The 16,110-nt window shown below is 50.5% G+C and overlaps 1 protein-coding gene across 1 annotated transcript; it reads right to left on the reverse strand.

The window, feature by feature from the left end:
• Positions 1-3,729: 3,729 nt before the first annotated feature.
• LOC123721119 lies at positions 3,730-5,892 on the reverse strand. The gene has a single exon (XM_045678590.1). The coding sequence runs from the start codon at positions 5,890-5,892 to the stop codon at positions 3,730-3,732; it is 2,163 nt and encodes a 720-aa protein (XP_045534546.1).
• Positions 5,893-16,110: the final 10,218 nt, after the last annotated feature.

Here is a 16,110-nt window from a genome sequence, read left to right on the forward strand (position 1 = left end):
CATCCGGCCACGAGGGCTGCAGGGGGCAGGATAAACCAGTACCCACCCGCACCCCCCGCGGCCCCACCTCCTGGCATGCTCCGAAGCGGACCCCACAGTCCGCCTCTGGCAGCCTCCTCCGGGTGGGTCGGCCCTGCACGCTAGACCAGCCCAGTCCGGCCCAAGACAGCCGGTCCTGCACGCTAGGCCGACCCTGGTTCCTCTTAGCTTCACCGTGGGAGGCAGCCACGGTTACTAGAGCCCCACCGCCACGACAAGGCGGGAACCGTTGGTGGGGAACCTAACCTAACCTAACCTAACCTAACCTTTTTTTTTTTTTTTTTTTTTTTTTTTTATAGTCAGGAAATGCGTTTACGCACGCCTACGCCGGGCTGTGCAATGGCGTAGGGAGTGTGGGACTCGCCGGCCACAGAAGGTGACCGGAATACCCACTAAAACCTGACTGCCCTCTAACGCATTATGGCGGGCGCCACGGGAACGCTTTAGCTTTCTTCCGTGGCCCCGCCTGCGTTATCGCCCTGAAGGGGCCTCCCTCTCACGCATGGTTTGTGGGGAGAAGTACGGCGGCGAAACCCCGCCTCCTTCTCCCCACTCTCCTGCGTCTGAGCGGGGGCGCGAGGGGATTATCCTCGCGCTCTCGCTCCCTTTCCTCCTTCTGCGAAATTACTATTTCGCAGAAGGAGGAAACCGCCTCCCATGACCCCTCACTGCCCAGCATGGCGCGAATTACGCCTGGGAGTGAGAGGTCATCACCAATCGCCGCTACCAGAGTGCGGCGCTCTTCGGACCACGCTGTACAAACCTGAAGGGTGTGTTGCGCGGTGTCCTCATCAGCGCCGCACTCGTGGCACGACGTCGTCTCCTCTCTTCGTATCCGGTGAAGATATCGCCCGAAGCAGCCATGACCTGTTAAAATCTGTGATAATTTGTAATTCATCGCGCCGTGGCGCCTCCCGCACCAGTCCGAGAGCTGTGGGCGTATGGCCTCTATGGTGCGGGCGCCGTATTGGGCGTCCGCTAGGCCAGCAGCCCACAGCTCTATGGTCGTTCGCTTTCTCTCCGCCCGGGACCGGGCGAGCTCCTCTGGAGCCGGGGCTTCGCCCCGAGCTCTCTGCTCGGCCCGCTCCCGGTACGCTTCGGCCAGCACACCCGCTTCTATCTCCCACGGGGGAGTGCCGGCCAAAGCGCAGGCCGCTGCATGGCCAACCGTGCGGTAGGCCATGCATGCGCGCACCGCAACGATGCGCTGCGGCCTGCGGAGGAGGGCCCTGTTTGGCGCGTCAAGGGCTTCTGCCCATATCGGCGCGCCGTACAGGGCCATGCTGCGAACGACCATGGCGTACAGTCGTCTGACCTGCACGCCCGGACCTCTCAGGTTCGGGAGGAGCCTGGCGAGGGCGGAAGCCGCGCCGACGAGTCGGGGGGTTAGCGTCCGGAAGTGATCTCCGAAACGCCAACCCCCATCGAGGATAAGGCCAAGATATTTGATCCGGGCCTTAACCTCGACCTCGTCCCCGTTGATCCGGAGGGTCGCTCCTGCGGGCACTCTCCACCTCGGCCCTTTGAAGCAAAGGGCTTCGGTTTTGTGGAGTGCCACGCGGAGTCCGAGCGCCTCGATCCTCCGGACCAACAGGGTGGCCCCGGCTTCCGCCCTCCTCTTGACTTTCCTCCAGGTGGTGTCCCGGACGGCTATCATCGTATCATCCGCGTAGCAGATGACAGCCATCCGGGGCAGCACCTCCCCGCGGATGGCCCAGTCAAAGCCGATGTTCCACAGCAGGGGTCCTAGGACGGACCCCTGAGGAACACCGGAGGCCATCCGCCGCTCCTCTCTTCCCTCCCTCCCCATGTAGGACACTACCCGCTCTCGCAGGTAGTGTCCCACGATCCTCCGGAGATAGAGGGGCAGTTCGTGAAACCGAAGTGCCTCCTCTATTACTCCGAAGGGGAGGGAGCCGAAGGCGTTGGCGATGTCTAGTGACACCGCCATCGCCCCCTGTCCTCTCTCGGCCGCATCCTCCGAGAACCTTTTCAGGGCGGTCAGAGCGTCCAGGGTGGATCGCCCGGACCGGAACCCGAACTGATTCTCGGAGAGCTGCGGCCCTTCCGTCTCCAGATGCTGGATGATCCGGGAAGCCAATACCCTTTCGAGCAGCTTCCCGGCCTCATCCAGCATCACGAGCGGCCGGTGGCCGGAAGGAGAGTCGACGGGGTGACCCTCCTTCCTCAGCAACACCAGTCGACCCTCCTTCCACACCCCGGGGAAACGCCCCTCCGCCAGACAGTCGTTAAACAGTCTGCGGAGGCGTTCCCCGAGGTGTTCCAGCGCAATGTGCAAAACCTTGCCAGGCACTCCGTCTGGCCCCGGGGCTTTGCGGGTCCCCCTGAGCCGGCCCGCCGCCCTGGCCATTTCCTCCTTCGTTATCAGGGGTGGGGCGAGAGCGGCGGATCGGTTCAACGGCTCGATGTCCGCCGGCATGTCTCTTGTCATGCGCGGTGGTACAAAAGGGGGGCTATCCGGGAACAGCCCCTCGACCACCGCGCTAAGAACCGCCGGCTCCATCGTTTCCGTGGGGGGCGCCACCTTCAGCTTCGCCCGCACCATGCGGTATGGGCGCCCCCACGGGTCTGCGTCTAGGGTCGCCAAGAACTCCGCATAGGCAGAGTCCTTGGCGGCCTTGATCGCACTGGAGAACGCCTTCTTTGCCGAGCTCAGCTCAGTGTGAAGGCGCTCCAGCTCCTCCTCTGTTCTGTTCCGCCGTCTGCGGCACCGGGTGAATGCCCGTCGGGCGGCGTTACTGGCGGAGCGCAGGGCGGCTAGGTCCTGCGTCCACCAGTACACCCCTTCCCGGGGCGCGAATCCACGTCGCGCCCTGGGCATTCCGGCGTTGCAGACGGCGGTCAGATCTCGACGAAATCTCGCTGCCCTCTCGTCGACCCCCACCGTTTGGGGGGGTTCCTCCGCCCATGCCCGGACGATGGCGGCTTCTTCCGCCAGGTCAGGGTCGAGGCGTGAGAGCTGCCACTTTGGGAAGCCCTCAGCGCCTCGTCGTCCTGCCGCTGCCGTCCGGGCCTGTGACCCCTGGGGCGCGGTGGAGACCCTGAACCGGATGTACAAATGATCGGACAGGGTCTCCACCTCCTCAAGGACACGCCAACACGATATGCGTGCACCGATGCCGGGGGTCGCGAACGTGACGTCCACGACTGATCCCCCTTGTCGGCGCACGCACGTGTTGGCGTTGCCTTGGTTCTCCGGAACTAAGCCGATCATGACGGCCCAGTCCCGGAGAAGCGCCCCTTTCAGGTCAGTGATGGAGGACCCCCACGCTGCGCATTTAGCGTTGAGGTCCCCCATCACGATGACCTGGGCCGGTGATGCTCTCTGCACCACCGGCTCCAGGCCATCCAGGAACCTCTCGAATTGTCGGAGGTTCCTGTTTGGGGAGAAGTAGACTCCTATGAGTACTACTTCTCCCCAGTTCACCGCCACGTAGCCCGCTCCTCGCTCCCTGAGGGAGAGGGGTTGCGGGCTCGAAGGCGGCGCCACAATGGCGACTAATCCCTCTGTGTCCCCGAACCAACTGGGTTGGGGGGGGACAAAGTAGGGTTCAGCCACGACCGCAACAGCAATTCTCCACTCTGCCAGGCACTGCATGAGCAAGTCCTGTGCCCTGGCAGAGTGGTTGGTGTTCGTCTGTAGTAGGTCGAAATGCAGGTGTCTTGGCATTAAGAAACCTGCATTTCTTCCTCTTCAGCCATACGGCTGCCGTGCGGTTGGGGCTGAGTGCGAGGCACTCTGCTCGACGCCGGGGCTTTGCCCTTCACCGACGGGGGGGTGCACTTGGCACCCCCCATCACGTGTGAGTGTGGGCGCCCCGTCGTTGCACACACGGTGCATTTGCAGGGGGCCTCGCACTCTGCCGACTTGTGCCCTTCACTGCCGCAGCGGAAGCAGAGACGCCCGTTCTCTGTTTCCGCTGGGCAAAGAGCACGAGTGTGGCCCAGCATCATGCATTTATAGCATCTCAATGGCTGGGCCTCCACTGCTTTGACGGTGGCCATCGTCCATCCGATGGCCACTCGTCCCGCCTTCACGACTGCCTTAGCGGCGGTCGCTGGGCACTTGACCAGGGCGGAGCCTCCGCCCCAGAAACTCGGCCTGATGTTCCCTACTTTCATCAAGCTTTGGGGACACCCGCCAACCGATGCCAGTTGGGCAGCCACTTCCTCAGTGGTCACCGTGTCATCTAGACCGGTGATCCTGAGGACGGCCATTTTGGTTGGGCGGGTGATGTCCGCCCAGCTCCCTACTGCCTCCACCAGGGCGGCGGCGAGACGGTCCGCGGTTTCCTCGGGGGTGGTCCCCCCAACCTCCATCAGTTTGGAGCCGGTCATGCTCGTTCGGATCTTGACCGACTCCAAACCGAATTCCCTCAGGGATATCGAGGACCTGGCCTTTGCCAGGACCTCGGTGTACTTCGCGTCAGTCGTGGCCCCTTCCGCATTGGTCATGGTGGCCCCTTTCTTGAGGGTCACCACTATGGCCGCGGTTTTTGGGGCCACGATTTTAACGGCCTTTGGTGGGGCCGGGGCGATCTGCCGGGTTGTTCCGGCTGAGGGGGGGGAATAAGCAGCGACAGCGGCATTTCCCCTCTTCTTCCGCCGGACAACCTCGGACCAGGAGTTGCCCACAGTCTCCGTCTGGGCTTCCCCCTCTCCACTTGTTCCAGCGGTTGGGGGGGGAGGGGTCGCGTCTGCCTGTCCTGCCCCCTGTTTTCCCTTGGAGGGAGGAGGAGGCGGGGGGGCAGTCGGCCGCTTTGCGGCGCCCTTCTTCGGCGCCTTCTTTACCGCCCTGGGTGTGGGCGCCTGGGGTGGCTGGGCCTCCCCATCCACCTCCATGGCGCCTTCCACGAGCCCCGATCGGGACTTGTGACGGGGCGGCGGCGGCTGCCGTTGGTCGGCACGCAGAGGGGGCCTCATGACGGGCTCCGGAGGAAGGCGCATCTCCAGGTCTTGTAGGCGGGCATTGATCATCCCGCCTACCGACTGCAGGAGTTGCCCCTTCATTTCCTCCATGGCGTATCTTAGCACCTCCTCAAAGTTGGGCTGCTGTGGCCCTGTGGCCTCTTTCGGGGCTGCAGCGGACTTCCGCTGCGACTCCACGTACGCCTGCTTGAAGGCACGCAGCTCGTTGCGGACAATATCCAGCTCCCTTGAAAGGCGAGCATTGTCCGCGCGGAGCCTGCGCTGCTCTTCATCTGGCGTTATATCGCGGAGGCCCTCAACCGCTTCAACAACGCATTTAGTGGCCCGATTAATCTGGCCCCACACGGTACCCTTTAGGTGGCTACTCTTCTTTATTTCCTCCTTTATTTTTTCCACGCTTTTGAGAGCCTCCTCGGCGAGGGCCTCGACCGTGCCCCTGGATAGGGCGCCGGGGGTCCCATCGTCGGAGGCTTTTGCAGAGGCCACTGCGGGGCTCGTCTTCCTACCGCTTGGACGGTAGGTTGGGTCGGGGTCCTCCCCCTCACTATCCCCCCCATCAGCCAGGTAGTCTTTTGCCTCCTTGAGGAAGCTGTACACCCCTACCGGGCGCCTAACGCGGCCCCTCGTCGAAGAGGAGGCCACTTTATGCGCCACGGCCGGAGCGTCCTCATCCGCGGATGTAGCGGCCAACGGCCGTTTATGGGTCGTTCCCGTTCGGAACTTTAATGTCAAGGCCGCTGACCGCGGCTTACCTTCCTTATTTTTCCTTGCAGCGTCCTCGGTGCACGCGGCGCCCGCGGCTCCCAGTCGGCGCCCGGAGGCGCCCTCGTCCTCTGAGCACGTGTAGTCCGACATGGAGGTGTCCTCCCCCATGTCGTAAGCCGCTTTGTTTTGGTCACTCATAGCGATTGTAGACTTTTCATAGGCAAAGTTCTACAAACACTAAAATACGCACTTAAACACTAAAAACTAAACTATTTTGGTCTCTGTCCACCCTAAAAACTATACCGGTCGACTTGTCTCACTGAGACGCATCTCCCGATATATAACACGTCGAAATCGGGGCACTTTTTGGACTTTGTCGAAAAAGTGCCACGCCCAAAACGACCGTTACAACACTTAAACACTAAAAACTTAACTAATTTGGTCTCTATCCACACTAAAACTATACCGGTCGATTTGTCTCACTGAGACGCATCTCCCGATATATAAAACGTCGAAATCGAAGCACTTTTTAAACTTTGTTAAAAAGTGCCACGCCCGAAATAACCGTTAAAACACTAAAACACTAAAAACTTAACTATTTTGGTCTCTGCCCACTATGTGTTATATATCACTAGATGCGTCTCGCCGAGGCGCATCTCCCGATGTATAATACACGTAAATCACTTCACTTTTTACCGCATTTAAAGATTTTTAAATGCGGAGCGACACGGAAGCGATGCACACGGTACGGCAACCGGCGCGCGACCAACCTAACCTAACCTAACCTAACCTAACCTAACCTAACCTAACCTAACCTAACCTACCTACCTACCTACCTACCTACCTACCTACCTACCTACCTACCTACCTACCTACCTACCTACCTACCTACCTACCTACCTACCTACCTACCTACCTACCTACCTACCTACCTACCTACCTACCTACCTACCTACCTACCTACCTACCTACCTACCTACCTACCTACCTACCTACCTACCTACCTACCTACCTACCTACCTACCTACCTACCTACCTACCTACCTACCTACCTACCTACCTACCTACCTACCTACCTACCTACCTACCTACCTACCTACCTACCTACCTACCTACCTACCTACCTACCTACCTACCTACCTACCTACCTACCTACCTACCTACCTACCTACCTACCTACCTACCTACCTACCTACCTACCTACCTACCTACCTACCTACCTACCTACCTACCTACCTACCTACCTACCTACCTACCTACCTACCTACCTACCTACCTACCTACCTACCTACCTACCTACCTACCTACCTACCTACCTACCTACCTACCTACCTACCTACCTACCTACCTACCTACCTACCTACCTACCTACCTACCTACCTACCTACCTACCTACCTACCTACCTACCTACCTACCTACCTACCTACCTACCTACCTACCTACCTACCTACCTACCTACCTACCTACCTACCTACCTACCTACCTACCTACCTACCTACCTACCTACCTACCTACCTACCTACCTACCTACCTACCTACCTACCTACCTACCTACCTACCTACCTACCTACCTACCTACCTACCTACCTACCTACCTACCTACCTACCTACCTACCTACCTACCTACCTACCTACCTACCTACCTACCTACCTACCTACCTACCTACCTACCTACCTACCTACCTACCTACCTACCTACCTACCTACCTACCTACCTACCTACCTACCTACCTACCTACCTACCTACCTACCTACCTACCTACCTACCTACCTACCTACCTACCTACCTACCTACCTACCTACCTACCTACCTACCTACCTACCTACCTACCTACCTACCTACCTACCTACCTACCTACCTACCTACCTACCTACCTACCTACCTACCTACCTACCTACCTACCTACCTACCTACCTACCTACCTACCTACCTACCTACCTACCTACCTACCTACCTACCTACCTACCTACCTACCTACCTACCTACCTACCTACCTACCTACCTACCTACCTACCTACCTACCTACCTACCTACCTACCTACCTACCTACCTACCTACCTACCTACCTACCTACCTACCTACCTACCTACCTACCTACCTACCTACCTACCTACCTACCTACCTACCTACCTACCTACCTACCTACCTACCTACCTACCTACCTACCTACCTACCTACCTACCTACCTACCTACCTACCTACCTACCTACCTACCTACCTACCTACCTACCTACCTACCTACCTACCTACCTACCTACCTACCTACCTACCTACCTACCTACCTACCTACCTACCTACCTACCTACCTACCTACCTACCTACCTACCTACCTACCTACCTACCTACCTACCTACCTACCTACCTACCTACCTACCTACCTACCTACCTACCTACCTACCTACCTACCTACCTACCTACCTACCTACCTACCTACCTACCTACCTACCTACCTACCTACCTACCTACCTACCTACCTACCTACCTACCTACCTACCTACCTACCTACCTACCTACCTACCTACCTACCTACCTACCTACCTACCTACCTACCTACCTACCTACCTACCTACCTACCTACCTACCTACCTACCTACCTACCTACCTACCTACCTACCTACCTACCTACCTACCTACCTACCTACCTACCTACCTACCTACCTACCTACCTACCTACCTACCTACCTACCTACCTACCTACCTACCTACCTACCTACCTACCTACCTACCTACCTACCTACCTACCTACCTACCTACCTACCTACCTACCTACCTACCTACCTACCTTAGTCGCGTGCCAGACGCCGTCGCGAACGCATCGCTCCCGCGCGGCTCCGCAGTAAAAATAACTCGAAGTGGGAAAAAGTTCTCAAATATTGAAGTGTTATATATCGTTAGATTCGCCTCAGTGTCACGAACAAAATGGTGCAAAAATCTTTGTAAAATACAATCTGTGTGAAAAGTTATAGTGGAAAAATTGTAAATCTTTTCAGTGCAAAACTTCAAATTGAAACGCCTCGAAAACAAGATCGAGAACATATCTGTTTTAAATTATAATTCGGAGCACCGATATGAAACCTTGCTTCTAGTGAACAATCTAGATTTTTGCCGATAGAAAATAAATTTCTACAAAATTTTCCATCTTCACACACGTATAAATTAATAAACCGAATGTTGTGAGTGACTTGTTATATATCTATTATTTCAATTTAGTGCAGTGAACAAAATAACAATAGTAAAACTAGTGTATATAATAGACTCAAATAGCAACATAACAAAAACAAAATTTTCATAATATGAAAAAACTTCTCGGTCTACTGGTTAATATTATAAAACCACAGATAACAAGGACGACAACTACTTCGCCAGCTGATTCTAACACCGTTTGAATCATCAAAATCGGACATTTAGTTCCGAAGATATCAAGAGAAGAAAATTGTGTTGCGTAATTACAAATCAAAATTGACTTATTTATTTATTGACATTTTTCAAATATAGTAATTTTGTATAATGAAGATCGCTCTAAAAATACCATCTAGTGTAAAAGACATTACATTAGTGTAAAGGATATTTAATTCCGAAGATATTTAGAGAAGAAAATTGTGTTGCGTAATTACAAAGCAAAATTGACTTTTTTTTTTATTGACATTTTTCCAATATAGCGATTTCATATAATAAAAATTGCTCAAAAAATGCCATCTAGTGATAATGTATGTAAATATTATTTAGTTATATATATATATTTAATAGTGATGCAAAATTAATTCTCTAATATACAATGCCTATCAACAATACACCACCCCCTCCTCTCCCTGCTGGAGTGGACGACGTTGTTGACATTACAAGTTTTGTGGACACTTTAAATAAACTCAGTGAGTGTATATCCTTGGCAATCTCGGAAGGGAAATCGGTCACGGCCAGTAACAAAAAACTCATTACGTCCGCCGCCGACGAAATAAAACGTTGCGGAAACAAACTCGCAGGCATGCCCCAACACTCTCTTCAGCCACCTAACTACGGGGGTTTAAATGACATCAAGGAAGATATTGTGGCTTGTGTGCGCGAAGAAATTAACAAGCTGAGAAATACTGCCACACACCGCACAACCTATGCCCAGGCCCTTAACACACCGCGCCGTGCACCACCTTCAGGGTCAGCAACACCGATCCTTCCTACAAGCAAGCCGGCACTTATAATCAGTACTGTACAACCCTCCAAAACACGTCAGGAAGTCGTGACAGCATTCAAAAAACAGGCATCATTTAAACAGCATAGTTATGCCCCAGCATGTATACGCGCGATTTCCAACAACAAATTAAGAGTAGAGTTCAACTCTGTAACCCAACGCGACGACACATTGAGGCGCCTGGAGGGGTGCGCAGAGGTGAAAGCGGAGCCGGCTCGATGCCTGAAACCAATGTGCATCCTGAAGGGTATATCCGTTGACACCCCCTCACACGAGCTAGTCGAAATTATTAAAAATCAAAATGAGGAAGTTGCCGCTCTTATCAGCAGCGAGGACGACCTTAAACTCCGATTTAAAAGGAATAACCGCAACCCCAACTTATACAATGCGGTTCTTTTAGCTCACCCCAGAGTGTGGCGCCAAATCCTCACCTGCGGCCGCCTCTGTGTAGACCATCAGCGGGTGCACGCTCAAGATTTCTCACCTTTCCTTCAATGCTATAAGTGCTTACAATTTGGACATACCAAGGCTAGGTGCCCCTCAGAGGAAAGCCCTTGTACCTACTGCGCCGAGACCGGTCACCCCATAGACTCCTGCTCCACCGGTATAAAGAAGGGAGCCCCCACCTGCTACAATTGTAAGGCCCATAACGCAAAATTTAATTCTAATAATGACACTAAACACAAGGCCACAGACTCACGATGTCCAATATTACGTTCTATGAAAGCCAAAATAACTTCACGTATCGACTATGGTTCCAGTTAGAAACATAAAAATTATACAGTGTAACTTAGACAGATCTCGCAACAGCACACACGAATTCCTTGTGTACTTTATGGCTAGTAATCACCAAATCGCGCTTATCTCTGAACCATACCTAGGTACTGGCAGGGAAGTCCAACCTATACGCGGTTTAAACATCTTCCAGTTTCCAGGTTCTAGCAACAACAATGTCAAGGCCTGCATATTTACCAAACCACTGTTAGGCGATGTAATGGGTGATAGCGAACACTCATCTCCCAACTTGAGCGTTGTCCATATATGCCTGGGACATCGTAGTGTTTACTTCGCCTCGGTCTACGTTGAACCTGATAACGATCAATATAACACACTAGAGCGTTTAGATGACTTTCTCAAGGCCAAGGACAAATCACATCGTATAGTAGGGGGGGACTTTAATGGTTGGCACTCCACCTGGGGAAGTGCACGGACAAATGCTAGGGGTCACGAAATTATTGAGATAGCCAACGGAAATGACATGGTTGTCTGCAATCGGGGAAAAACACCAACCTTTGAAACAGTGACACATGATAGATATCGCTCATCTATTATTGACCTTACCCTCTCCTCAGCCTCTATTTATGACCACATTCTTGGCTGGCAAGTCAACCTAGAGGCTTGCCCCTCCTCCCAACACAATGCAATAGACTTTTCACTTGATTTATGTAACAGAACCGTTGGAACTACCAACAATTCTACATTCTTATTCAACAGCAGTAAAGCTAACTGGCCCCTATTTAAAGACTCCATTCACCTCCGCATGACCAACACTGACATCCTGGATCGCGACATCTCGGCTCTTAGTTCTGAACAGTTAGAGTCACTTATTGATGATGTCACTAACATTATACGCTCTGCTTGTACTGACTCCATGCCTGTCAAGGGAAAAGGCCAGGGTAAAACAAAGCCCCCATGGTGGTCACCGTCCTTAGAGGAGCAGAAAAGATCCATTATACAACTACACCACCAGATCCATCGAGCTAAATCCCTAAATCAACCCATCGCAGACTTGGCGGCTCAACAACAACTTCTTAAGTACCAGTATTCACGAAATCTGCGCTCCGAAAGTACTAAAAACTTCAGAGAATTTTGCCAACTCCAGAACAAAGAGAACGTATGGTCTCTCACTAATCGTCTTCTTAAGGACACCGCTCCGCGTCGCCCCCCCACCACACTTAAAATAGGCAACACCTTCACTAAGGATGCTCACGAGACTGCGACGGCATTACTGCATCACTTCTACCCAGATGATGGCCCAGACACAGAACCCTCCCACCACAATCTCCGTTCTCACGAAAAAGACAGCCCCAATACCCCTGACGACATCCCATTTTCCAAGGAGGAAATGCTTGAGTATCTAAAACAGATGGACCCCAAAAAAGCACCAGGACTAGACGGACTGACTGCTGACATCTGCTACCAATTCGCGTCTGACTATCCCCAACTCATCACGGATATTTTTAATAAATGCCTCGAAGCTCGACATTTCCCTAGGCAGTGGAAGGAGGCTTACGTCAAAATCGTCCCCAAACATGGTAAACCAGACAACACCCAACTAACTTCATTCAGACCTATCGGGCTCCTCCCTGTTTTCGGAAAACTTCTTGAAAAATTATTCATCAAACGAGTCACATACATAGCTTACAAAAATGATAAACTCAACACGAGACAATTCGGATTTAAAGAGCAGACCAACACAATATCAGCCATACACAGCGCTTTGGATATAATTAAAACTGCCAAATCAGAGAAACGTCTTGTAATAGCGGTCTCTCTAGATATTAAAGCAGCGTTTGACAATGCCTGGTGGCCGGCACTCTTTCATCGTCTCAGATCACTTAACTGCCCTAGAAACATTTTTGAACTCATCCAAAGTTACACACAGAATCGTAAAGTCACTATGGAGCATGCTGGAGCACGAGTCACCAAAAGCATGACCAAGGGATGCGTCCAAGGCTCAACCTGTGGACCCATCCTTTGGAATATAATCCTAGATGAACTTCTCGATCTACCCCTCCCCCCAGGATGTCATATACAGGCGTTTGCTGATGACGTCTTCCTAACAATTACCGCAAAAAACGTCGAAGAGATAGAACACCATACAAACAGCGCCTTAGACACAATAGTTAAATGGGGAAGGAGCGTTAAACTTGAGTTCGGCCCATCTAAAACTAAAGTAATTTCATTCACACCCAGATCTAAAAGAGCCATTATTAAAATAGACAATCACAACCTCATTTTTGATAAAGAAATTAAATATTTAGGCTTAATAATAGACGAGAATTTGACGTTTACCAGCCATGTGCATTTCATTATAAATAAAGCGAGTCGAATTTTCAATAAACTTTGCCTTTACACAAGACCCACTTGGGGCGCACATCCAGAGAACATCAGGACCATCCACAATCAAGTAATAACACCTATAATCACTTACGCGGCGGGTATTTGGGGACACATTGCCCATAAACTATATATAAAAAATGACCTACAGAGATTACAACGAGGCTTTGCAATTAAAGCGATCAAGGCATTCCGCACTGTCTCCACAACCGCAGCGCTAGCGCTCGCTCAGTTCACTCCTTTTGACCTAAAAATTTTAGAACAACATGCTATAGAAACCACCCGACTCACAGGTGCATCCCCCATTATACCCAACAATATCCCCTTAGAACGTCCTACCCCACCAGGCAAGCTTCTTCACCCTGCACTCAGAATAAATACTGAAATCAGTAAACTAAGCAACCAGGAGGAAATCGACCAAATTTGCCCCCCACACGCCTGTCAAATTTACACTGACGGCAGCAAACAAGAGGACGGGGCGGTAGGTGCAGCATTTGTATGCTGGGACCCACATACCAATAGATCCACACCCAAAAAATACAAACTCCACCACACTTGCACAGTTTTCCAGGCAGAACTTTTTGCTATTTCAGAAGCATGCAATTGGGCACATAATAAAAAATTCACATACACATATATTTTTACTGATTCTCTCTCATCCATACAGGCCATTCACAATAGGAGTAACACCCATCCACTCGTCACCAAAATTCATTACATTATACACTCACACAGAGATATAGGGAAAATCAAAATTTTATGGGTCAAAAGCCACACTGGTATTACTGGAAACGAGACCGCAGATTCTTTAGCCAACTCAGCAGCCACATTACACAGAAGCCCCGATTATGCCTACTTCCCTCTTTCATACATCAAACAACAAATACGTCTTCGTCATCGTCAGTCTTGGGAGATGAGATATCAGAGCGCGCCTCAAGGGAGTCACACACGTACTTTGCTCCCCACTTTAGACAGCGTTGACAATCTATGGTCTGCTGCTAAGACATCTTTTCAATTCACGCAGTATCTCACAGGGCACGGCTTTCACAAGTCATACCTCTACAGATTCAAAATCACAGATAACGAAGCGTGCCCCTGTGATGATACTACTGCACAAACTCTTGATCATTTAATTAAGGACTGCCCACGCTTTCAAAATTATAGATTAGACCACAAGCTCCTTTGCAGGTGCCTCAAGGTGTCACCATACTCCCTGTCCGAACTCCTGTCTAAGAGATCTGCCCTTGATTCTTTCACTAAATTCATCACATATATAGTTGACCATTTAAAAGCGTTCAACAATCCCAACCCTTAAGACTCAAATTGACCCTTCTTGTTCATTACATTTACACATGTGTCATATCCATTTATATGTTTTATTTTGTTGTATAAAATTATTCTATAATAGTCTAGCTTTAGGTTTAATTTTAAGTTAGTCTTTATTATGAGCACTGTGTCCAGGCAGCAGTCAGACAATAGTATCAAATCGCTAAGGAAGAATGCTGTCTGGACCACGCGAACAATGTTATATAATTTAATGTGTAAGATCATGTATAAAATTTTGTGGAACATGACAATATACTCCCACCCGGGAGGGTGTACTCTCGGGTGGAAAATCAAAAAAAAAAAAAAAAAAAAAAAAAAAAAAAAAAACCTACCTACCTACCTACCTACCTACCTACCTACCTACCTACCTACCTACCTACCTACCTACCTACCTACCTACCTACCTACCTACCATAGATTAGACCACAAGCTCCTTTGCAGGTGCCTCAAGGTGTCACCATACTCCCTGTCCGAACTCCTGTCTAAGAGATCTGCCCTTGATTCTTTCACTAAATTCATCACATATATAGTTGACCATTTAAAAGCGTTCAACAATCCCAACCCTTAAGACTCAAATTGACCCTTCTTGTTCATTACATTCACACATATGTCATATCCATTTATATGTTTTATTTTGTTGTATAAAATTATTCTATAATAGTCTAGCTTTAGGTTTAATTTTAAGTTAGTCTTTATTATGAGCACTGTGTCCAGGCAGCAGTCAGACAATAGTATCAAATCGCTAAGGAAGATTGCTGTCTGGACCACGCGAACAATGATTTATATAATTTAATGTGTAAGATCATGTATAAAATTTTGTGGAACATGACAATATACTCCCACCCGGGAGGGTGTACTCTCGGGTGGAAAATCAAAAAAAAAAAAAAAAAAAAAAAAAAAAAAAAAAAAAAAAAAAAAAAAAAAAAAAAAAAAAACCATAAATCAATGTAGGATGTATATAACTGCCCAGATAAATTACTTACAAGCGTGATTAACTATTCATACAGCGCCATCTGTGGTGTGGTGTAGCGGAAACGATGCAAACACCGATGATATATATATATATTTTTTTTTTTTTTTTTTTTTTTTTTTTTAATTTTTTTTTTTTTTTGGCCCTTGTATGCACCACGAGCCGTGACTTGGCTTTAGCCGCGTACCCACCTAGCACACAGGCTCACGCGGCAGCCTCGGTGTCCGGATCGCGAGCGATGGCTCCTGCGGCAGCCTCAGTAGTTTTGTTCCGCGTGGCCGTGGCCGCCTCGCGAGGCAGGCTGAGCCATCATAAGTCCGCGAGTATTCGTAATGGACAGTCGTGTATTTTCATCTGCAGCTATTTTCCTAGCTGCTTATTGTTTAAAGAAACGAAAGCAGTCATGTATCAAAAAAAAAAAAAAAAAAAAAAAAAAAAAAAAAAAAAAAAAAAAAAAAAAAAAAAAAAACCTACTGGACTCCTTCTGACTGCCCATGATATCAAAATTACAGAAGACAAACACGGCACGAGACAAAACTTGAAGTAGCTTCGCGCGCGAGCCAAAACATAACCGTCCCCACCTAACGCACAGCGCTCACTGAGGCACCTTTGAGCGCGTCAACTTTACCGACAACAGATGGCTCGGGGCCGAGCCGTGCTCGGTCGAGCAAACGCGCGCCCACACCAGCCGAGCCATTGGCTCGCGAGCCTGCCGCGCGAGCCTGTGCGCTAGGTGGGTACGCGGCTAATAATGTAACTAACAGGACTTTCTTTTATATATATAAGAAGATAAATGCGAATGTTAGGATGGATTG

The sequence above is a fragment of the Papilio machaon genome, chromosome 7, assembly GCF_912999745.1.
Source record: "Papilio machaon chromosome 7, ilPapMach1.1, whole genome shotgun sequence".
In the NCBI taxonomy this organism is placed as follows: Eukaryota; Metazoa; Arthropoda; class Insecta; order Lepidoptera; family Papilionidae; genus Papilio; species Papilio machaon.